Source organism: Fusarium flagelliforme (genome assembly GCF_020744385.1).
Source record: "Fusarium flagelliforme strain FIESC 12 MPI-CAGE-AA-0113 chromosome Unknown B0J16scaffold_3, whole genome shotgun sequence".
In the NCBI taxonomy this organism is placed as follows: domain Eukaryota; kingdom Fungi; phylum Ascomycota; class Sordariomycetes; order Hypocreales; family Nectriaceae; genus Fusarium; species Fusarium flagelliforme.
The window spans coordinates 3,808,681-3,832,388 of record NW_025763505.1 but is presented as its reverse complement, the minus strand read 5'-3'; the positions used below and the strand labels follow the sequence as shown (position 1 = coordinate 3,832,388).

At 47.0% G+C, this 23,708-nt stretch overlaps 6 protein-coding genes across 6 annotated transcripts; 3 read left to right on the top strand and 3 right to left on the bottom strand.

Annotated features, from left to right (window-relative positions):
• Window positions 1–1,279: 1,279 nt before the first annotated feature.
• On the top strand, window positions 1,280–4,085 carry B0J16DRAFT_339021 (uncharacterized protein). The gene is made up of 2 exons (XM_046127502.1): window positions 1,280–1,521; window positions 1,599–4,085. The coding sequence occupies exons 1-2, from the start codon at window positions 1,401–1,403 to the stop codon at window positions 3,983–3,985; spliced, it is 2,508 nt and encodes an 835-aa protein (XP_045985112.1). The 5' UTR covers window positions 1,280–1,400; the 3' UTR covers window positions 3,986–4,085.
• A 4,088-nt stretch (window positions 4,086–8,173) lies between these two features.
• On the top strand, window positions 8,174–12,952 carry B0J16DRAFT_265111 (uncharacterized protein; the record flags this gene model as incomplete). Its single annotated transcript, XM_046123382.1, has 12 exons — window positions 8,174–8,726; window positions 8,782–8,916; window positions 8,962–9,044; window positions 9,095–9,198; window positions 9,249–9,533; window positions 9,584–9,677; window positions 9,729–11,424; window positions 11,844–12,042; window positions 12,094–12,133; window positions 12,190–12,314; window positions 12,366–12,865; window positions 12,921–12,952. The coding sequence occupies 12 exons, from the start codon at window positions 8,174–8,176 to the stop codon at window positions 12,950–12,952; spliced, it is 3,846 nt and encodes a 1,281-aa protein (XP_045985111.1).
• Window positions 12,953–13,510: 558 nt separating this feature from the next.
• B0J16DRAFT_318831 (ribosomal protein S3Ae) lies at window positions 13,511–14,530 on the bottom strand (the record flags this gene model as incomplete). The annotated part of the gene is made up of 5 exons (XM_046125478.1): window positions 13,511–13,654; window positions 13,714–14,215; window positions 14,287–14,312; window positions 14,372–14,456; window positions 14,517–14,530. The coding sequence occupies 5 exons, from the start codon at window positions 14,528–14,530 to the stop codon at window positions 13,511–13,513; spliced, it is 771 nt and encodes a 256-aa protein (XP_045985110.1).
• A 223-nt stretch (window positions 14,531–14,753) lies between these two features.
• On the top strand, window positions 14,754–16,525 carry B0J16DRAFT_339016 (uncharacterized protein). Its single transcript, XM_046127501.1, has one exon. The coding sequence runs from the start codon at window positions 14,983–14,985 to the stop codon at window positions 16,168–16,170; it is 1,188 nt and encodes a 395-aa protein (XP_045985109.1). The 5' UTR covers window positions 14,754–14,982; the 3' UTR covers window positions 16,171–16,525.
• Window positions 16,526–17,186: 661 nt separating this feature from the next.
• Window positions 17,187–17,684, bottom strand: B0J16DRAFT_383061 (uncharacterized protein; the record flags this gene model as incomplete). Its single annotated transcript, XM_046131299.1, has 2 exons — window positions 17,187–17,266; window positions 17,318–17,684. The coding sequence occupies 2 exons, from the start codon at window positions 17,682–17,684 to the stop codon at window positions 17,187–17,189; spliced, it is 447 nt and encodes a 148-aa protein (XP_045985108.1).
• A 2,461-nt stretch (window positions 17,685–20,145) lies between these two features.
• On the bottom strand, window positions 20,146–22,888 carry B0J16DRAFT_109729 (GTP cyclohydrolase N terminal-domain-containing protein). Its single transcript, XM_046121424.1, has 19 exons — window positions 22,450–22,888; window positions 22,272–22,390; window positions 22,195–22,203; window positions 22,136–22,139; window positions 22,015–22,080; window positions 21,822–21,961; window positions 21,726–21,769; window positions 21,631–21,668; window positions 21,508–21,577; window positions 21,415–21,454; window positions 21,304–21,359; window positions 21,208–21,250; window positions 21,072–21,154; window positions 20,864–21,019; window positions 20,805–20,808; window positions 20,563–20,725; window positions 20,477–20,506; window positions 20,323–20,408; window positions 20,146–20,257 (listed from the first exon to the last, which is right to left on the bottom strand). The coding sequence occupies exons 1-19, from the start codon at window positions 22,737–22,739 to the stop codon at window positions 20,184–20,186; spliced, it is 1,515 nt and encodes a 504-aa protein (XP_045985107.1). The 5' UTR covers window positions 22,740–22,888; the 3' UTR covers window positions 20,146–20,183.
• Between the last annotated feature and the right edge of the window lie 820 nt (window positions 22,889–23,708).

Genomic DNA, 23,708 nt, shown 5'->3' with positions numbered 1-23,708 from the left:
AAATATAGCTAATTTATTTAGGTTTTTAGTTATATAAACTAAGGATTTACTTATAATTAAGTTAAAAGATTAATCTATTTTAAAATAGTTAGTTTAATATTAAGTAAAAACTATTATACCTAGGTAGCCTTAAAAGAAGCTTTAAAATTATTATATAAGATAATTATTAAATTAAAAGGCTAGGTAGGTTTAATAATAATATTATATTAAAGCTTAAAGAGTTTAAAAATAAGGTTATAGGTAAAAAGGGATATTATTCTTTATAAAGGTCTAATAAGCTAGGGTTTAGCTAGGTTATAGGACTAGGCTAATAAGGCTAAGGTTATTTTGTAAAGTAATTATAATAGCTAGCTAAAAAGATAGTTATAAATAAAAGCCTTAATAAAAATAAAAATAAGTTCCTTAAGATAATTAATTTATATTATTAAACTAATTATAATATATAGTTTATTATACTAGAAAAATAAGTAAAGATAATAGTTACTTATATAAATAAGCTATAATAAAATTAAAGTATAGTATTTTAAGGAAAATTAAAAATTTAAGTATTTAAGATTTTTAAAAAGAAAATATATTTATATTTTATATATTAGTAAAAAGTTAAAGTTAAGCTTACCTTAACTATAGTTTTTATTAATCTAGTAATAAAACTAAATCTATATAATCCTCTTAGCCTTAACTATAGCTATAGCTAGTGTAAAGTAATATAGTATTTTAATAATAAAGTAAGTAAGTTTAATATATTATATTTACTTTAATTTATTAACTTTTTAATAAAGCTTAACTAAGATCTTTAATTTAAAGGTTTAGCTAAATAAATATTTCTTTAGTATATTACTAACTTAATTTTAGTATTCTTTTAATAAAGTAATAGAAAATTTAAAATATTTAGTAATAATAGCTTAAATAAGTTTAATATTAATATTAAAAAAAAAACCTTTATTAATTACTAATTTAAAGTATAATAAAAGAAAAATATAAATATATTTATATATAGTTTACTAATTAATAACTTATATTAATTAATAAGATTATATAAGTAATTTTTCTCTTAGTCTGATATATAATATAATAAATAGTATTTTTAATAATAATTTTAAATAGGGTTATTAAATCTCTATATTAACTTACGTTTAAGACCTCTGCTAGCTATATACTAGTTGCTCTATTCTTATTAGCGCCGGGGAAGCGGAAGTCGTTCTATTAGTGGGGCACAGCTCTCGTACCACACTAGGATTTCAACCAATCCACTCGCTGTAGCAGTAGCATGTCTCTACCATTTACACATGCCTCCCTATTGCGAACTGTATAGTTGAATAAGTGTAATAACTGCCGCCGTCTCCTCCTTTACCAAGTCCTCTTTCACGTTCAATTCCTGAACGACCAAATCGCATGGCACCATGAAGCGTAGTCATTACGCCTGTGACCAATGCCGAAGGTCAAAGCGAGCTTGCGATGCGCCGCCCCTTCTCGGTTCTGGCTCTTCAACATGTCCCAATACGAATAACAGCGAAAGGCTCGGTATGTGATCAGGCGTAGATGAGTTGCCTTTTGATAGCTTCACAATGGATAACTAACAGCAGTATCTTTTGGGTCAGCTTCTGAAAGTGGCCATGAGTCTTGCTCATATTGTACCAAGACAAGGAAGACATGCACCATGAACTGGGCCTGGTCGCAGATACAAGCTGCGTCCATCCTGAGTGCTGTTACTGCTGCTCCTCCGCCGCCGCCTCCGCCTCGACAAGCGTCAGGCTCGTTTGGCGAACCCGCTGGTGCTTCAGTGAAACGACAGAGGGTTGAGCCTAACGTGGGCCCATCCGCAACCTTTGAAAAGAGCTTCATACCTGGGCCAAGACGAACAGACGTCACAGCACAGAATTCTTTCCTACAGCACAATGTGAGGGACACAGGATCTCACCTACCTGGACTCCATGCAGTATCCCATTCTCCCGCGGCAGCCTGGGCCAGATCAACTTCGACCGTGACCCAAACATCCCCTAATCCAAGCAACGCTAACCCGTTGCACCATCACAATAATACAGCGAAGCACTTGCCTTATTCTCGCTCACAAGCTCCACGCGCATCCGATCTGTACAACAACTTATCAGCTGTCTCTCGACCTGTAGCAACAGATTCGCACTCTCCTCTGGACGAGGCTTGGGGTGGAGATGAGTCGACAAGAGCAAAACGCCGTCGAACATCGTCAATACAGACTGACCGAGGAGCAAACTCATTGTCCCCGTTCTCAGTTGACCAGACTATGATAACAAGCTTCAACAACCAGTTTATATCCACAAACCTTTTACAAATATATCATGATGTCCTGGAGCACAATCTTTCTTGCTGGCTGACTGAAGTAACTTGCCCTTACCGGGCACCCGGTTACGTTGCTGGAGGCGGTTATGCTCCTACCGAATGGGGATCGTCATGGTCAAATCGCATCTACCGTCGCACAATCAATCTTGATCATGCAATATCAACATCGAAACTCACTCGACTAACTCGTTCTGAGGACAAAGCTGCTGCAAAAGCATTCCAACTAGCGATCATGGCCTTTGCTACGCAATGGGCCCAAGGCAGTCGCCGACAACGACAGCACTTTCCGGCTGATGGTGAGACACCGGAGGATATACTCGACGACATCACCGAAGAGTTTGATCGAAATATCCAACGGAACCTCTGGGAACAAGCAAAAAGGGCTCTCCAAGATGTCGCCGAGGTTGAGTCATATCGAGTAGCTACAGCCGAGTTAATCTTTGGTCTAACGCAAAAGCCTTGGACTCATGACAATGTACCCGATGATACGATTAGAAACCCCAATACTTTGTCTTCTTCACGACCAGAAGTTGACATGACGTCTTTGAACGCCGAACTCGGTGATATTATCTCACGAGATGGCCTGCCAGTGTTTATGGAGAGAGCTGCACGAAAGATGCATGCTCTTAAATTTCGATTCGATTCGGGGCGACGTGGTGTTACTGGACCTCTTACAAGTCCCAAGAATAGCGATGCGCTTTCGATGATGAACCCGGAAGATCGTGGCACTGTTGGGCTGCTCTACTGGCTTGCAGTCATGCTGGACACGGTTTCCTCATCTATGAGTGAGCGTCCAGTTGTTGTCGCTGATGCAGATAGCCAGCATGACGATGCAGACGACGATCTTGACGCGACAACAAATGGGCGGTGGAATGTGCCTCTGTTCATCCAGGACAGTCTAGAACAGCCGCACATGTACCGCGCCGTACACTGGCCTTGCTCATATGAATTGGCTGCTGAAGCTGTCACCAAGTCAGCACCCGTCAAGGTTCTCCTCTTTCGCCACGTGTCCTATCTGCAAAATATTCTGAGGAGAGGAGGTCGTGGAGAAAAGGTTGAGGAGCTCATCAAAAACACCAGCTCACTGTATCGATACTGGAATATGACACATGGTGCTTTCTTCAAGGAACTTCTCCTTGACTACGAATCAGTTCCAGGCCGCTTACAAAGCTGGTTCGTCTGCATTTCGGCTCATTGGAATCTCGGTGCTCTTATGCTTGCCGATCTCATCGAGTATGTGGACGAGAACGAGCTGGGTGAGGCAAACGCATCTCATGGCCGACTGTCCAGCAGGATGGTGACAAAGATACGTGAATCGAGCGCCAAAGAGTTGTCTGAGCTGGCCAAGGTATCGACCCCCGACCCCAACCTGGCTAGTCTAACAGCACCTCAAATGTCGCACTTCCATCATGCGGTCAGCGAGGCGACAATTCTTACAGAGCCTTGGACTATTCTTCTCATCAGAGCCTTTGCCAAGGCCGCTATGATCTTCATACAAGAAGCCAAGGACTCTATAGCAGCTCCAGCAACTACTGGATATGACCTTCAGGAGAGTGTGCGACGAGCACAGGACTGCATAAAAGGGCTATGGATTTTAGGTAAGAAGTCTGATATGGCGAGGAGATCTGCAGATACTCTGGCAGCCGCGATGAAGAAGCTGAGAGTGTGATTTAATTCTGTAATAAGCAAGCATCAACTTTATCAATACCCGATACGTATTCTGTAATTGCACTAGAGATAGTATAGCATTGAATTTGAATTAACCTAACAGACCATCCTCTTGACAGATACGTAAGAACAACTGGTATAGACATGCCTCGAGAAAGAAGTATTCACTTTAGGTTCTGCGGTCTCATAGGTACTGAATAGCTAGCTGTCATCTCAACATGTATTTGCTAAAGTTATGTACAGCATTACTCAATTGAGACGCAGACAGATAAATGTCACGAGCTGAATGTAAACATGTTTCCTATCTTACTATGAAGCTTAAGTCAAGATGGGAATTAATGAGTATACTTATAATCTCTCAAGTGTCATGATCTTTATCCAGACCTCAAGATACTCAACTCTTCCATTGCAGGGTAGCCGAGCTGGTATGCGCCTAGAAACACTCATAAGCGGCTCAATTCTCGTACAAAGACAATTCAGGTACCAATTCATGAATGCATAAAAAGGTATTGACTGTAGAAGAAATTTGAGAGACAGTCTCACATTTGATCAAGCTGAGAAATGTCTCGAGTTTCTTTCTTTGCTTTGACTGATCGGCTAAAACCCTTCCCTCTCTCAAGCCACTTTTGTTTTGCTTTTTCCGTCACACTCATCGGGCAGATCAGCCAGTCAACACAGTACATCCCTGTTGTAAATCTCGCTCAAAGGGTCTCAGATCCTGCACTCAGTGAATCATTAACCATATGTACAGTACAACTGACACCTCTAGCCTGGCTTGGCCTGGCTTCGATAGCTCGTCGACTTGACAGGGGGGGTCGCATCCCTCGGCTGAGGACTCGGTGACTTGTAACTTGTTTACGTAGATCTCTCGCCCTTGTTCGTATATAATCCTTGTTCCCCAGTGCCGATGCACATCACCAACCCATAGCCGCGGTACTGGCAGAGTGACAGGACGGATGAGACATTGGCGACCAACCTATCATATTGATAAGTGACCAAAGGGAGAATGGAATCAACCAAGAGCCAAGGAACGAACGAATGGTCCCGACGTTCAGGTCGTAAACTGAGACCGCATGAATGGGAGGTGGGGACTTGACTGAGACTCAGAGCTCCCTAGCTGCATAGCTCTTTATTCCTGTCCTGGGTGCGGAAAGAATCTTCATTCTCATGCGCGATATTCGTCATGTCTTCCATGGCCGATATGGATGGGCCTTCAGGCCAAGACAGACCATGGGCTGCAAGCGCAAGCGCAGACATTGGACAACTACGAGTACCCAAAAGAGGATTGAGAAAAGAAGCCACTTGCCTTAAAAGTGCGAATCATCGACTCCACGGTATAACTTGCATGCCAACTAAGGTATGCTCAAAACCCATGTAGAGCTGGGGGTTGCGTACCAACTCTCAAGCCAGAAACTTTGAGGTTGACGACGACTTTACATGCCACGACGCTTGACGGCTAAAGGTAGACTGTTATCACCATGCCAGCCATCTCAGAACTTTCTGATCATGATAATGACAGTAGTATCGTATGATTGAGAAACCTTGGGCTTTTAGATTGAACATGCCTCCAGCGAGAAAGGTACAGCCGGTTACTGTTTTCCCATGCGTGAATACACACACAACAGAACCCACCTCCCCCAAGACGACAGCGTTCCATCCATCAGCTCTGTTTCTAGAAAGATGGTACTGAGTCTGAGACAAGATCTACTCATTCCTGAGCGTAAGATCAGTTCAACAAGCCGAGGCGCGTGGCAATGATGGGCCGAAAAGAGACGGATCTGGGACCTGTGGCTCAGTGATCACTTTCACATTGTTGCCCTTCTGAGGATCTGCCTATCAGCTTGGCAACTACCGTGCCGTTCGCCATCGGGGCTCTGCGGAAAACGGTCCGTTCAAACGCCAACGCCTGCTTTGTCTCACTGCACCTAACACTGGACACTGGGCAAGCATCCGATAGGGTGAACCAACAAGCGAGAGAAGAAAGGGATGTAGAGGTTAAGCTATAGTTCATGTAAGCCCGTTGAGAGGGATGCGGAAGGGAACGTTGACAGCCGTGCATTGGTATGCACTGGTATGCACCATCTCGAGTAACTGATATGGCGAGAACTTGACCAGGGAAGATACGAAGCAAAAGAAAAAGCATTTATCGGCCCTTAGTGTGGTTCAGTTTGAGCTTTGAACTTATGTAGTCCGTCTTTGCCCAAGGTAAGCTTCAAGACTTGTTGCTTTTTCTGAGGTACCCCAAAAAGAAGAAAGCAATTTGGGTTCCTCTCAACTTCGTCATTATGGCACACACCATCAGCTGCATTCAATTACCCACGAACAAAGCAAAGTGAAGACAAGTGAACTGAGACCATCATGGCAAAGGCCTCGGCACATAGCCTCCCTGGCCGGTTGCTTGACAATAGTCTCTCGAGTCGCGAGCTGCTCCGTAGCATCAACAGTCTACTCCAATACTTACCTTTCCATCCTTGAACATGTCGCAGACTAATCCACAAGACGAAGCTCTTCCCTTAAGATTAGCGTCACGAACAGTATACCTTCCACGGCATGTCGAGGGAGCCAGTGCTGCAGACGTGTAGCATATGCATGTATCGTCAGTATAAGCTTACCCAAGACTTGACCAAGGCAGACGTGGACGTGAGCCGTTGAGAACTTCCCGCTCCGAGGATGAGACCAAGATTCACCTCGGGGACAGTGAAGCCAGCACGTGGTAATACACAGAGGGCCATACTTATTCGTTTCAGCTTTTATGTCAACAGACTTGACATTTGGAAGGAGCGTTGCCTTCATAACCTTCATAAGAAGCCCAAACTCGCCTGGAAATTTTGTCTAGCCGTGGGTGGCAAGTCCTGCAAGAAGACGTAGAGAGTATCTACTCGAGATCGTCCATTGTAGAGCAACCCCTGAGCGTCTAAACAGCTGCTACGTCACGGCACAGGCTGTTCGAATAGTGATATAGTCCAACGCCTCTGCTTGCATAACCCAGGTATCATTAATACCTATACGGAATATTGAGGAATATCAGAAGGGTGCCAAGTACACGTGGGCCGGCTTGCAGTTGACTTGAGAAGCAAGGGTTTCATCCCGTTCCGATAATGATTCGAATTCTTGAGTCAGCGGGGACCCGGGAAGGGTTTCAAGTAACTCAGTCTATTGAGATGATAAGCATTGTAGCATATGTGCTCATTCCACGATGCTTAGAAAAGATGGACCACTTCCGTACTACAGATAGTGCGGCGCAGGTCAAAGTAGTCAAATACGTGATTAGGCGATAGAAGGAGACACCGAGGCAGGCAGCGATGGATGGGGTGTTGAAGTTTGACCAGTGATATCTTGATAGCCAAAAGACGCGCCATCCAGCATACTGAATTGCGTTGAGCCGGTAGCAGAATCTTGAAAGACACCCTTGGCTCCATCAGGAAGCCACATGCGGTGGATACATGATAGTATCTTCATACGCCCTGCAATTCAGGGCGAAAATGGATCTCCAAGACATGGCCCGTCATAATCGATGGCTTTAAACAAGGGTCCACTGCCACTTTAGATTGACGAGTTCCGGTTTCCAGGTGTAGTGTAGCCCCGGACAAGATCCATCACATCGGATTTGCAAGGTAGCATTGAGGGAATACCCCAGAAGTCGTTCCTTGAGAAAAAGGTGATTCCTTGGTCGATAGTTAGCAGCGGCCCCTTGGCCCGAGTTCCCCTGGTGAACGCATGTCTCATCGGTGTCACATTCCTCTGTGACTGACCGGGCTGCGATGCTCCGTCCACATTCTCCGTATGTCGGGGCCGGCTCCGTATAATCAGAACCCCCAGGCGGGCGTGTGAGGAATGCAGAAGCAATTATGACAGTTTGTGTCCGCTATCCCTCTGTAGTGTGAACTGCAACCGAAGTTGCTGTGGATATCAGGGCAGCTTCCATATCTCCCAACGACGTCAATCCGTGGAGACAGGCCGAAAGACGTTCGATTGACAAAAGACCGACAGCAATGAGTATCGATATTGTAATAGATAGAATGAAACATCGTCTCAGGACGGATTGCCACTGCCGCCATTCCATGTAAGCCTATATAAGTTGTTCCCGTTATCTCAGGGTCAACTCAACGGTCAACATCAGACAGCAACAATCCCCATTGTCTTCTCTCGCCTCTTCCTCAAGCTCTGAGGAGTTCCCTTCACAGTTACCATGGCGAATATGGTACAGGACAATGTCCTACACGACTCTACCCTTGGTCTAGGCCAGGGCGATTGTGTCGATATTCCGTTCTCGACGGTCACTTCAGCATTTTATCACCATGCTAGAAGTTTTCCAGATGGCACAGCTCTCCGTGACCTCACAGATTCCCAGAAGGAGTTGACATATAGTCAACTTGCGAACCGAGCACAAGAATTGGCGGCATATCTCATTGCTCAAGGTGTCTGTCCTGACTCAAGAGTTCCTCTTATTGCTAAAAGAGGAATTGATATGGTTGTTGGTATCTTGGCAATCCTATCATGCGGCGCTCAATATATTCCCCTCGACGGTGGTGTTGTCCCTGATGAGACTATTCGTCGAGTGCTGGAGCAGTCAAAGGGTGGTGTGGTTCTTTGTTTGACTTCAACAAAGCACCGCGTCACCTCCCAACATCAGAACCACACTGTGGTGATTATTGATGAAGCAGCGACCTCACCTCTTGAGAATGATATTCATGTCGATCTTGCAAGGCCAGAAGGCGGCTGCTATGTGATATACACATCCGGTATGTCAGCTCCTCAACTCGAGATATCTCGTCGATTCGTCTAACAGTATTCTAGGGACGACAGGAGAGCCCAAAGGAGTCGACATCACCCACAAGAATGTCACCAATCTCGTGTGCCTATCTCCCGGTAACCTGGGTGTGGGAGCGGGCACTTCCGTTGGGTCGGTTCTCAACATCAGCTTTGACATGGGTAGGTTTCTTTGTTTTGTATCATTGCCAATGCTGACTGAAATAGCTGCATGGGAAGTCTTTGTTTGTCTCTGCAATGGGGGAACCCTCGTACTTCGAGGTTCCAATTGGGAACGAGTTCTTCAACAGGTTGGTAATCCCATCGCTCGACGCATTGTCACCAACTTATCCCAAACTAGATCGATGTACTCATTTGCACACCAACGATTCTTTCTAAATACCGCCCAACACAGTTTCCTAGAATAAAAACTGTTGCCACAGCCGGAGAGCCCACTACAAGAGGGTATGTAGCTTCTCAAGCCATATTCTTTTACCCGTCACTAACTGTTGCAGACTTGCCGACTTGTGGGCAAAGCATGGCACATATTGGAACTGCTGCGGACCAACCGAAACGACGATAGTGAACACCATGCAGAAGCACGTTATTGGACATGAATTGTCGATTGGGAGACCAACCCCAAACAACAGAATATATATCCTCGACAGCGAAGGCAAGCCAATGCCTATGGGCACCATTGGAGTGATGTGGGCTGGTGGTCTAGGAGTATCTCGAGGGTATATCGAGCTTGATGACAAGACCGCCGAGAGATACAAGCCAGACCCATTCGCCAGAGATGGGTAAGTACCCTCTTACGATCTGCTCGTGCAAAAACTTACACACAAACCAGATCGATGATATACGACACTGGAGATCTCGGTCGCTGGCGGCCTGACGGTTCAATCGAGATTCTCGGCCGAGTTGACGACCAAATCAAAGTAAAGGTATGTTTTAGAGTAAACTTGAGCTCCCATCCAGAACTGACTTTAGTAAAGGGTTTCCGTGTAGAGCTAGACGGCGTGACCGCATGTCTGGTATCAGCGCCTGGTGTATCGCAGGCGGCTGCGTTGTTGATCGACGGAGAGATCCATGGATTCACCACCCCACGCAACTGCGATGTAACCACCACGATCAAGCATATGCAGCAACACCAGCCCTACTACGCTGTCCCGACACACCTCCACCGCTTGGACGAGTTGCCATCGACACCAAATGGCAAAGTCGACAAGAATAGCCTCAAGGCACTTGCCTTGGCTGAAAAGACCGCTGCAGAGCAATCATACGAGAATGAGAAGGTTCCAGGTGCTCATGTTGAGCTCAAGTCTCAATCTTCCATGTCCACTCTGACAACTCTGTCGGATAAGTTGGATCTTGAGCGCGGCATGCCTGATAAGACAATGCCCCGACCACTCAGAGGGTTAAGAAGGAGAATCTTCATCGTCTATCGTACTCTTTTCAGTTTGGTCGCATTGCTGAACTTGGCGGCATTGATATGTGTGATCTTCCTCCAACTCAAGTCGGAGTGGTTAGGTATCATTACCGCTATCAACCTTGCAGTCGCAGTGCTGGTGCGACAGGAAACAATAATCAACATCCTGTATACAGTATTCTGCTCGGTTCCCAAGACTCTACCCCTCTGGGTGAGGGTTCGATGCGCCAAGATCTACCATCTGGGTGGTGTGCACTCTGGAGCAGGTGTTTGTGCCACTGCATGGCTAGTCATGTCGACGATCCGTGGGACAATCTGCAATGCAGGTTTCTGCGAAGGTCATGCGACCGATTCCTTGGCGACACAGGTCGTATCATGGATTCTATGCGCACTGCTTTGTTCCATGGTAGCTACTGCATGGCCTTCGTTCCGGAAGCAACATCATAACCTCTTCGAGCGTTTCCATCGTTTCGCCGGCTGGACGTCGCTGGGTATGTTTTGGGCCCGCACAATTCTAGCCATCAACGACTCTCGACCTCGTGACCAAGATCTCGGGCTCGCCGCAGTCAAGACTCCAGACTTCTGGCTCTTGGTGGTGGCAACTCTCAGCATTGCCTCTTCGTGGTTCTTCTTACGCAAGGTGGCAGTCGAGGCTGAAGTGCTTTCTGACCATGCAGTCCGACTGCATTTCGATTATACCGTTCCTGTGAATGGCAGTTTCACGCGCATCTCTCAGCGACCATTGATTGAATGGCACTCGTTTGCAACGATACCTAACCCACAGGCCAACCATCACGCCAAGGGCCACTCGCTGGTAGTTTCCAATGCTGGCGATTGGACGCGTTCCTGTATCCAGAATCCTCCCAAGACGATTTGGGTGCGTGGTGTGCCGACATGTGGGGTGATGCGTATCTCAACTCTCTTTAACCGTGTCGTGGTTATCGCCACAGGCTCGGGGATTGGGCCGCTACTGGGACATATAGTCAAGCGGCCATGTCCTACACAGCTGATCTGGTCCACACCACGACCCGAGGAAACCTTCGGCAAGGAGCTTGTTGGTCAAGTCCGCGATGCTATTCCAGACGCGGTAATCTGGAATACGAAAACCCAAGGTCGGCCAGATCTCGTGCGAATGGGCTACAACCTAGCCAAGAGTTTCGAGGCCGAAGCTGTGATAATCATAGCAAACGAAAAAATCACCAAAAAGGTCGTGTACGGTCTCGAGACACGCGGCATGCCGGCTTTTGGTGCCATCTGGGATAGTTAAGCTGTTCCTCCGTACATTTTTTGTTCATCGCCATGGATATTTCCCCGTACATCTTTCTGCGCTCTTGTCACATTTTCACATCTTTCCTCTTGCTGTTTGTCTCAACAGATCAAACACTGAGAACAGAATCATTGTTTTGGAGTTTTTGTTGAATGTTTCTTTATTTTTCGTCTGCTTGCTTTTATTGTTTGGACAAAGGTTGAATATTGTTGAGTTGTCTGGTTTGGGAAGTTCAAAAGCTGGTGTGACATCATAGTACTTAGAGATTAGATATGCAAGTATGCAGTATACCGGTGCAAATCGGTGAGGCTTTACCAAAAACGGTAATTTTGAGATCTACATAATTAATTGGTTTTGCTCAACGTCTTCAAGTAGTTGCTGTGATAAGAATTATGCTTTCTTTGCGACGGGTAGTTACGACTACAGCCCCATTGGCTGGGCGTCAGGGTCTCCGGGCTGCAGCTATAAGCTCCAGACTCTATTCCCAGTCTGTCGGCCCTTTGGTATACGATCTACATGAGCCTGCACAGCCCAAAACAGACAAGAGAAACTCTCCTATTCTTTTCCTCCACGGTCTTTTTGGGTCCAAGAAGAACAATAGAGCTATCAGCAAGTAAGTTTGGCTTATTAACCATGAGTGTCAATGAGTTAACAATAAAACCAGAGCGTTGGCTCGAGATCTGGGAAGATATGTATACGCCTTGGTATGCGACACCACACAAGTCCAAAAAGAGCAATTGTAACTCAAGCCATCTCGCAGGATCTCAGAAATCATGGCGAGTCGCCGCATGCTACTCGACATGACTATCCCGCCATGGCTCAGGATGTAGCCGAGTTCATTGAGGGCCATGGTCTCAAGGATACAACACTCATCGGTCACTCAATGTAAGACACTATCACTTGAAGGTGGTCGAGAAGGGAACTGACGTCGCTCAGGGGAGCCAAAACTTCAATGGCTCTGGCACTTCGCTCTCCAGAACTTGTATCCGACATCGTTGCCGTCGATAATGCCCCTGTGGATGTCTCCCTTAGCAGAGATTTCCCAAAGTACGTCCGGGCTATGAAGAAGATCCAGGAAGCCGGTGTCACACGCCAATCCGAGGCCGACAAGATTCTCAGTGAGTATGAAGAATCTTTGCCCATCCGGCAGTTCCTTCTTGGCAACATGCATATGCCCGAGGGTGAGAAGACACGCAAGTTCCGCATCCCTCTCGGTGTTCTTGGTAAGGCATTGGACAACCTTGGAGACTTCCCCTACAAAAACCCCAACGAGGTCCGTTTCGAGAAGCCCGCCCTGTTTGTTCGAGGTACACAGAGCAAGTATGTGCCGGACGACGTACTGCCTCTGATTGGACAATTCTTCCCCAAGTTCCGGCTTGTCGATATTGATGCTGGTCACTGGCTCATCTCGGAGCAGCCCGAGGCTTTTAGACAAGGTAAGTGATATTTGTTTCGCACAGAAACTTGGATTAGCATATTGACATTTGTTAGCTGTGGTTGAGTTTCTCCAACACCCTGAGTAATGCAACTGAACTCGTGTAATGGGTCATGTTCCACTAATTGAGGCGAGTTTGGACAATATTTTCAATCGCCTCTGTAGACTTACCCTATTCTTGACACAATAAATAGACATAAAAAATACTATGTGAACACAAACCTGAGGTGGTAGTGTGGTGAGTTCATAGAATGGGTTTATGATATTGTTTTTCCAAAGCTACACATATAAATTCAACACATCTGATAAGAGAGAGAACACAATGCTGGCACTTAACAATGGAATCTATGTTGGCAATTCGGGGGGGTATCAGGGTGGATTTCTACTACGGCTCTCATCTTGTAACGTCCCTCACGACCAGTGCTAGATCATCACAGCATCCAAGTCGTGACAAGTCACACGTCATAAATCATTCGGCATGTTAACTGAACGTTTGTTTTTACCATTCAAAGGAACATGAACCAATCCCCGAGCTCCCTTTTGTGATGCTACGCCATTTGACGACCGAAACAATTTGGTAGGGATGAGTTTATTCGCCGCGAGGCCCCTATTGCCTACCCCGCGCCAACCTGCCAAAATAATCCTTTTAAACCTCCTCGAGGACACGCTCCTTGAACTCCCGCTCAACCTTCTGACCCTGGTCATCGGTACCTGACTCGCCGTGCAGAGCCATCAAGGCACCAAGGTCGAACTTGGGGGCCTTGAGAAGCTTGACCTTTCGGATGTGGACCTGTGATGTGTGTTAGCTTGAGAAGTTTGACGGTGACCAGGGACAAGTTATCTACTCACGTTCTGGAGAGGGTAGATGCCCTGGGTGGACTTCTCAATCTCGCGGCCAATGACCTCGGGAATGAGCTTGGAGGTAAGCTGGGTGAGGGTGCAGCTTGAAGCCTCACGCTGGATGATGTCGGTCATCTTGCGTCGGATGGCACGGATCTGAGAAGAGGCGGCGTATGTGGTCTTCTTGACCTGGTTTCCTCGTCGCTTGGTGAAACCGATGGCGAAGAGGCGGATGAGGTAGTCGTCGGTAGTCTTGACAGTGACGTTGGCCTCAATGAGGGTCTGCCACTTTCGGACAAGAGATCGGAGCTTGTCGGAGGTGAAGTCGAGACCGTGGAAAGCGGTCAAGCAGTTCTTGCCCTGGACCTCGTCGATACGGAGGCGGACCTTTCGGAAGGAGTGGTCCTCATCCTTCTGGAGATCGGCCAGAGAGACCTCGAGGATACGGCCCTTGAGAGCGTCGTTGGCGTTCTTGAGACCGGTGGTTCGGTTCACGAGGGTCTTGCCGACACTGCAAAAAATCGTTAACCGCCATGTCCCACAAGATTGTCAAATTTTATCGGTTTCGTGGTCGCAACTCACTCTCGGACGTTGAAAGGGTTAGGGGCCTGAAGCATTCGAGTTAGCCTTGATGAATTGTTGCGCGTCGGAATTCGAGATCACCAACCTTGATTGAGTACCAGTCCTTTCGGGAGAAGGGGTCGACCGTCTTCTTCTTGAGGCCCTTCTTGCCCTTGGAGAGTCTCTTGTTCCTGGAATATCGCGTAAGCCCTTTGTCTTCTTCATCGCTGTTCGTCGAGGGTAATGCTCACTTTCCAACCGCCATGTTTGCTGGCCTGTATGTGAACCGTTGGAGAGATGGTACTGGTGAGAGAGTGGTGGAGGGGCGAGATAATTTCAATCTTTGGGAGCTGAGGTGTTCAACCAAATTTCCGTGGGTTGTGAAAAAGTGGGCCAGCCACGTGACTGAAAGGGCAAGAAATTTTAACAAACACCAAACCTTCGTGCATGGAACACGGCATGTTGGTGGTTCCATAAATGTTCTTAGAATTAGTGTCGCCAGGCCGCCACACCTAGCCCCAGAAATACCAGCCACAATTTAGTTCAATGGCAGTTTACGTCAGCTGCTTTGTCTATTGTGGAAGCTGTATTGTATCCATGATACGATACCTGCACAACGAGAGTTGATTGCAAATTGGCTGCTCTTTACTTAGATAGTTCCGACTCAAATCAAACATCATATTTCAACTCGACTTTCACAACAAGACGAATCTTATCATGGCCCCCTCACTTCTCTTACTGCCTTCACCTCCTCAACCTCCATCGCCATCAACACTCTCCGCTGCTTACCGCGCACCTGTAACATCTGTCCTTCAAAAGCTCAAATCGGCATCTTCACCTCAAACTCTCATAATCGGACTTGCTCTCCCTATTCTTACCGGTCCATCAGCCAACTCAAAGAAAATCGCGTGGTCAACTGCTCAGTCCCTTCTCGCAGGACTTTACACTCTCACATCAGTCATCTGCGCAAAGGAAGATATTCCCCTTGACGTGGGAGCTGGACAGGGAAGTGTGGATGTGCGAGTTATTCTCATAGATCATGAGAAAGGACGACGCTATGAGCCTAATTTTGAGGGCCAATTTGAGGCGAACTGTACGGCTGTGTTGGACTTAGCTGCGTTTGCGACAAAAGTTAGATCATGGGAGATGGTATATCACCCCAGTTGTGAAGAAGGATATGAGTTGTTGTCTTCGTTTCTTCAGCTTGCGGAAAAGAAACAGACATTTACGCAGAATCAACTTGTGGCTATTGAAGGTGGAATCAGCTTGACCACGGAGCAGAAGCTTTCCTCAGAAGAGCCACGACAAGGTTTCAATACTGTCTGTCTGGGAGGCACCTTTGATCATCTACATCCCGGTCACAAACTACTGCTTCATGCAAGTGCTCTCCTTCTCAACATCCCTCCCAAGGACTCTGACAAGACATGCACACTTATCGTGGGTATATCGAGCGATGAGCTACTTGCGAAGAAAAAATACGCAGAAGAGCTACAGCCGTGGACAGAACGTACTCAAACCGTTCTGTCATTTCTCTCTACGTTACTCGAGTATGATACAACAGCTACATCGCCTTCAACACAAACCACACCGGACGAGACAATCGCCACTCTTCGCGATGGAAGAGTCAAAGTGCGATGTATAGTACTCCGTGATCCTTTTGGCCCACCTATTCATGAGGAAGATGCCGATGCGATTGTTGTTTCTGGCGAGACTCGCAGCGGCGGCAAGGCGATCAATGATCGTAGGACAGAAAAGGGTTGGAAGCCACTTGAGGTGTTTGAGATTGATGTGCTTGATGGTGATGAGATTGCTGAGGAAGGGGTGAGTAAGACGGAAGACTTTGCAGCTAAAATCAGTAGTACAGCGATCAGACAGAAGAGGGCTGAAGCTAAGGGATTGTCGTGAGGTGGCTGGTGATAGAGGATTTCTTATGAATGACGTCGAATGGATTATGAAACATTGTCTAAGCAAGGCTTAGCAGAGCCAACTATACAATAGATATTTTAAGTGTTTGGTGTTGATAAGTATGAGAATGATCGCATAAAATGTCCGGCCACGTCTTGGTTTGATCAGCGCGTTTCAGGGAAGTTGGTCTTATGCACTGTGACCTCAGGGTTAACGGGATGTCTGATAAGTTATCCGGTGTGGTGTAGTGTAGTGTAGCGATAGTCCCTTTTGTCTCGGCTGTGAGACACGGCACCAAAACAAGAATTGCGGCTTACGACGTCGTCACTCTTTTTTTTTACATGCGAGAATCCTTCAACATTGAGATATGTCATATCTTATTTCTATATACTTGGCAACTAGGATTTATAGATTATGAGATCGAACTGAGTTTCCGTGCTGTACATTGTTTGTCTGTTTTTTTGGTTGTTTTTTCCTTGTTTTCTTATCTGTTTTTTCGGTAGGCTTTGTCCAAATAGGATCTAAAGCGTTCTGGATTCGTAGTCGAGGTCAATGGGGGGTTTTAAGCTTCACCCAGACTCTTCGGTTTCCTTTTCAACTCCACCTTTTTGGGGGGAGTGAAACTATTCCTCATTCATCTCATCGTGTATCGCTTGGCTTCAAGCGTCGCTTCTCTTCTACCAAGAAGCCCTTTGCCATGATCCACCCAAGATAAACCTTAGTCCCAAAGCGCATTCAGCCCGCCACAATCTCAATTCTCGACTCATCTCACTCTTAGTGAGAGTTTTGGCGTGGGTTGTTGGTAGGCGGTGCATTGCTGCTTTCATTGGGGTTTGTGGCTTCGCTGCCACTGGCTCTTCTTTGAGCCATAGCCATGAGCGAAAAACCATTAGATGCTAACTCGTTATGAGTTTAGTTTAGCGGTGTTGATGTCGCTGTGTTGTGATGTTGTCGTGTGTCCTTGTTCGGTTTGAGGTCTTTGGTCTCGATCCCCTCACCATCTTTTCCGCCACCGCTCAATCATCAGAGTCCTTGGCCATGTCGTCCTGGTGTTCTGTGTTCCACTCCTCAAAGCTGGGGAAGCTGAAGTAGTAACCTTTGATATTGTCAGTTTGTGGTGAGTTTGTGATGAATCTGCAACTCATACCGGAAGGAGAGTCGGACATAACGACGGATTGACTTCCAGGGCTGCTGGAAGGAGAATGCTCGCGATGATCACGGCAGATGGACATGGGTCCAGAATGGCGTGGGATGGCAGCTGGAGTGGAGGCGGGCTCGGGAGACGGAGAATAGACGGCAACACGGTTGAGAAGATCAGTTGCTCTATGTGGCGACTCGGGACCAGCAAATGAGTTTCCAGTAGCATTGGAGACGGTGATTGAAGGTTCAGTTGCACTTGAGCGTAGAAGGCGTGGTCTTTGACGGTTGGACATTGTGTGTGAAGATGATGAAGATGAAGAGTCTCGTCGTTGAGCTCTCACCGCACTTCGGCTGTCTCGAGTGTAAGAGGCCATTGTTGTGTAGTAGTTGTTGTTGTTGTTGAGTAGTGAGTGAGTGATACTAAGTTGGTGTGGTGAGTGAAGGAAGAAGATGGCTTCACATTTGAGGACAAGATGAAGAATAATAACAGAAACGAGAGAAGGATTGAACGGGGTCGGATGTGCTGGCAGAAGGTTCAATATACATATGAATAGTGCAACGCATCAATCAAGGCATCCACATCAACCTCCTCGTGGTACCAGAGCTAAGCTACCACGGCTACGGTTAGTCCACAGCGGGTAAGCTAAGTAAAGTAAAGACGAGCAGGGCATGCAGAAGACAAGGATTAGACGATGTGGCATTGCCTTGCATGCGTGTGTGTGCACCGCAAGTTGAGCAAACTCATGGTGTAGCAGGGGTATAGAGTCCATATGCCTCATAGAATAGAAGCACGTATGCCCAGCCTAGGGTATGAGTACAGGTTAAAGGTACAGATAGATTCTGCACGTTGGCATCTGATTGCCACTTGTCGTCGGCTTATGGCTACATCTGGCAGACTGACTGATTTGTGAGAGTGTGCGTGGGCTTTTGCTGTGCTGTGCTGCGCTGTCTCGAGGTGTATGGCCTTCCATCTTCTACCCCTGGGCCCTTTTTTAGGCTTGCGCGGGCCCCGGGGACCGCAGGCGGGTTTCCCGTTGGTGGTTTACAGGGGTGCATGTGTACCTGGGTACTTGAGTCTGGGGCCTGTAGCCTGTAAAGCCAGTGATGACTCGCCCTGATGAGGCACTTGGTCTTCTTTCGGACCCAGCGGAGCCCATGGAACATGGTCACAAACGTCTTTACTTTCTGGCGGTAAGGCAAAACTATGGGAATAGTTGTCAAGCTACTGTCGCATTGCTACCCAACTGGTCATCAATGTGCATACCGCTTTAATGGGCAGAGCAACGGTTAAACTGCCGTGCAGATAAACGACTACACAATTGTTTATTTCCAAGGAAATCAAAACAAACAGACAATGTGTCTGCTCGATCGCTCCGATGGACGCGCACAATCGAATGTCAGTGCTAAACCTTCCTTGACTTGGGGAGAGAAAACAAGAGGAGAAAATGTCAGAAAACGGTTGGGCCAAGTCTCTCTAGCGTTATTGGCTCTTTAATTGATGGTGTAGGGGCTGTATGACCATCACCACGTAAAAGCAGGATGATGGGTGTGTGATGCGATGCGATTAGAAGCGGGAACAATTAGTTTGACAATCATCTCTCATTTTGCTGGAAGGCCTCATCTCGTTCCTGATGGCCAAGATGGATTGCCGTGTCAATCCGGGACAATCATCATCCATCGTCAATTTGATTCAATCATCTCGACAGCCCCAGCATACGCATACAGTACAGAGTATCCGTAATAGTAACATCACATTGCACCGCATATTGTCCCATGTCAACATGGATCCATGGTTATACAAAAAGTATCTCTTTATTGGGATGGACATTGTCATTCTGATGAATCGGTGATGGTAACAGGCCAGGGTTGACAACCCAACCTTCGGAGTATTGATTAATATTTCCCTCAGAGTGATAATAATAGAGTCATTTTGACACAAATTCAATTCAATTCAACTCTTCACTCTCTTCTATACAAGGCTGTCTGGTCTGTATGTAATTAATTAATCTCGTCTTTCCGCCTCGTGCAGTTTGTCTCTCCCCTTGGTCCATGCTTAGACTAATTAATGTACTCCATACTGATACCTCGGGCTGTCATACATGATCATGCCCGTGACCACAAGACAAGCCCTACACGTGTATGCTGCCATGGATAGATGCCTTAGATTAGGCACTGTACCTTGACAAGAACCACTGACAAGGTATATCCATACAATAAGAGTCGCGGCAATTTAATTTCTCATGTTACAGATTACAGATGGACCCTTCTACTCTGACTCTACTCTGTACAGCTCACTCATTTTGCGTCCGGTGACCGCCTCACCGGTTAAGAACTACGGGGCCTGGTACAGTTACTAAAGGTGTCGCGGCCCATAATATTATTCGGTGCTAACTCTGTTGGAATAATCATCTCGTCTACCTACTCTACTGTAGACTAAAGAGTTCCACTTCTCAACTGCAACGTCCATCTCAAACCTCGCAACCTCTACAAATGTATCAGAACGACGCCTAAACAGGTGATGGTGGTCAAACATATCCTCCGATTTGCCATGCACCACCCAAAGCCTTGACCGGGTACCTCGTTCGGGACGCTCAGCCCCAACACCACGATGGGATGGTACCGTGGCATCGCGGCCATCGTATGGATTTGGAGCAATCAAGATGCTTCCCCCACGCAAAACGGCTCAGACCGACCTGCGGAAACATGCAAACTTGGGAACAAGCTGACGCACCCCGCCACGTCTGTCCTCTTCAGTCTTGTCCCTCCGCCCGTATCTATCCGTCCGCCTTGGCTTTGATTTGATTTGCTTTAATGATCAAAGCTGCCACAGTCATCAGTTTATTGCTTTACTCTGCATGGTACTGTCAGAAAACTTACTCTTCCCATATTCTTCCTTGGACCGCCTGCAGCTCTTCGGTTGTCATACGTTTACCGGTGGTAAAGTAACCTTGTCGATCTCCGTTAGTTTCCGTCTTGTAGAGCTTTGGGCTTATCGTCGAGTCGACTACTCACCTGCTGTGATCTTTGCATCAATCTCGACTCTCGAATCGGCGGGTATCAGCTCCTCGGGAAGCTCGACTCTTTCGTGAATCGGAATTCTACAGCCGCATTAGTTAATCCTGCATCGACAATGACTCGTTCGACTCGTCAGCTCCTATCAGCTTACCCTTGTCCGACAATCGCATCATGCTTCATGCTAAAGATATAGTCAGCCGTCTGTTATCTCGACGTGTTCGATCATCAAACGCTCACTTGCTCATGCTCAGCATCCTGTCAATCTTCTTAATGCCTAGCCAATGCAGAATGTCAGGCATGAGAGCCTGGAATCGCATGTCTTTGACACCAGCAATGTTCTCGGTCCTCTTGAAGTAGTCCGATGCGCGATCAGCTCCGCGTTTACGGGCGTTGTAGACCACTGCCCCAGTATTAGTACCCCAGATCTACATGCAGGTTGCTGCTCATCCGGACGGGATGTGAGGGGAATTCGTCCTTACAATACTGCCGACATGGTTAGATCCACTTCCTTGACTGGCAAAGTGATCAGCAAACTTACCTTGGTCACCTCTCCCAAGGCACGGCCTTCCTTTCTAAAGTAAATGACAACACCACTGCCACCGTTCTGTGCCTCTTTGACGGCTTCCTCGATACCGAAGATCAAGTACGGTCGGCATGTGCAGATATCCGATCCGAATACGTCGCTACCGTTGCACTATTCGCTGATTAGCTGGCCTGGACATACCAATCCTTACAGCTGGACATACCTCGTCGTGAATTCGAAGAGACAATCGAACCGACTCGTCCGACATCTTTGCTGGGTCTCCGAAACAGTAGACGGTAAGACCGCCTGGAATTAACAAGTTAGCCAGGGCAATTGATGTGGACCGATTCAAGACCTACCAATAGGTGGGAGGAAGACTTTAATGTCTCCACGAGTGATGAGCTTGGACAAGTCAGTTTACAGACTCCATGATAGCAACTTTGACCTCGACCTGCCTCTGGGTAACTTCCACCAGTATGTTCAAACAGCGAACGTCGAAGAGTCGCCTCATCTAGACCATGTCAATACTTGTACGAGAGGAAACCAAGTTGCGGTTGCGCTCTTACCGATACCAAATCGCTCTGCCACGCCAGGCAGGTACCAGACCTAAAATCTCAACATCAGTCGTGCCTTCCTCTCTTGATATCGGAAAGTCATACCGGCTCGACCGCAAATTTGGTGACTGCCAATTCACCCTGATCGTTCAGGCAGACTTTACCATCAGGTACCCTATAATCGATTAGTTGATTGGCGCAAGGTAATGAAGACCAACTTGGACTCACAATCGACCGGCCTTGACACTCTCTGCGAGTTCAGGTAGCTATCGATAGTTAATCAGCGTATGCTTCCCAGATGCTTTGGTCGTTCCATCACTCACCTTCATGTGAGCTTTGGTGATGGCAATAGTCGGTCGAATGTCGACTAAGAAAGTTATCAGCATGGATTCTATTTGTGATGTCTCTGCTTCTCTTACCATTGTCTTTCTCAATGGTGTCCTTGAACAGCCATGGGGCAAGATGTCCCCAGGGATCCATGGCGACAATCTTCTTGTGGTCTCCCCATTGAGGAAAGGGACCAATGTTGGCGGCCGGCTCGGTGTTGGTGAAGTCGGGTCTGTTGGTAGTTCTGTCAGTAATGTAATTTTCTCTTTGAGGCAGTGGACGAACCGGTGATCGGCGTTCAATTCGTTGCTGGCGACTGCAAGGGCGTAGTAAATCGAGTACGAACCACCACTATAATTCTGTTCAGTATGGTCACTCTCCCAAACAACGTAACGTAGAGACTCACTGGGCTAAATATTATGGTTAACAAAAGATCGAGTTAGTAGAATGGGATACACAACGAACCTCCAACAGCTATACACAGGTTACGAACGTCAGTAACACAAACTCACACATGCGATTACAGGCACGGGCAAACGAACCATTACGACGTCGAATAGTAGTAGCAGCCCTTGAAACTACGATTGGGCCACGCTTAACGGGGTCTGAGTTACCCCAGTCCATAGGCAAAGGGTTAATTCCAATCTGCTTGGGGTAAGTCCTAATTACCTTGTGTGAGCGATCCGTGTTAGTCAAAATTGGTGTCGAGGAAATCCTCACGTTAAAATAATGCGCGAAGTAAATGCTTGCTGGCGCTGTCCTTCGGAAGGAAGCGCAGGGGCTTTCAATTTGTCTCCGGAAGCAACAGGAGCCTCTACTGAAGGCGATTCGCCCTCAGTGCCATCCTCACGAGAACCGAGATCAAGAATGTTGTTCTTGGCCTGGTCTCCAGAAGTATCTTCGATCGATTTACCGGACAGTGACTCGACCGCATTAACGAGAAGGGCTTGAGTGCGCTGAATCTCCTGTAGAGCTTCAAGCATATCGGACTGCTGATCGTTGGCAGCCATGATGGCGTTGGGAAATGTTGTAAGTGTTGAATTAGACGCGTATCTACAGGGTATTCAAGGTTCAGTAGCTGCAATTGTGACCAACTGAATGAAGAGATGAAAGACACGTATGGAAAAGATATGGATGAAAGAAGAAAAGAGAAGAGAGTTCTTTCATAAAGTAGACAAGAAAAGGAAAATATATTGCAGGGCGGAATAACGGGAAGAGCGGTCGGCGGAATACATGGTGACACGAGCTCTTCAACAACCGTCATGTACAGGGGAGCTGTGGCAGGCTGCAGGCCCAACCTCCAAAAGCTTCAGATGATACATAATTTGTAGATATCAAGATAAAGGCATCCTAGGTGTACGACCCTAACCTCATCTGTCACCTCCAAGGTCAGCAGGTCAGCGGGAAGAGCCCCTATAAGATCATAACTTTCATGTAACGGGACACCGCAATCGGCTAGCATGGATGTTGTACAGCAGAAAGGAGAGAAGAGGAGAAGAGGAGAAGAGGAGAGAGGGGAGCTGTCCCAACATGGAGAAGTCATGATAGGTACAGTGTCTAATAGCCATAATCTTAGTACTCTACAGTACAGGCAATTGACAGTTCACGATTCGCTGATAAGAGGCCACATGATAAGGATGGAAGCCTCACTGTAGGTCCCCACTGACTAGCACTTGGAGCTACGCTACCCCGCCATATCAAAGGGAACTCCCCTGCGTCTGGGTAGCTTGGGAGGTGAAGCAGTGGTGCCCAAGTGAGACTGATCATGACGGCGGTGGCCTATCGTTGACACTCTAGGTCTTATGCAAGCCCGAGACGCTGCTCTTTGACTGTTTGCTTAAGTGTCTTAGTTCTCTCACCGTCTTAAGCCTTGTCTTGGGTCCCTGCTTGCATGTATTCGGTGTATGATTGAGAAAAGAAACAAAGAGATATACTCTTTTCAGAGATATAACTCTCAGAAATTCACACTGGACTATCTC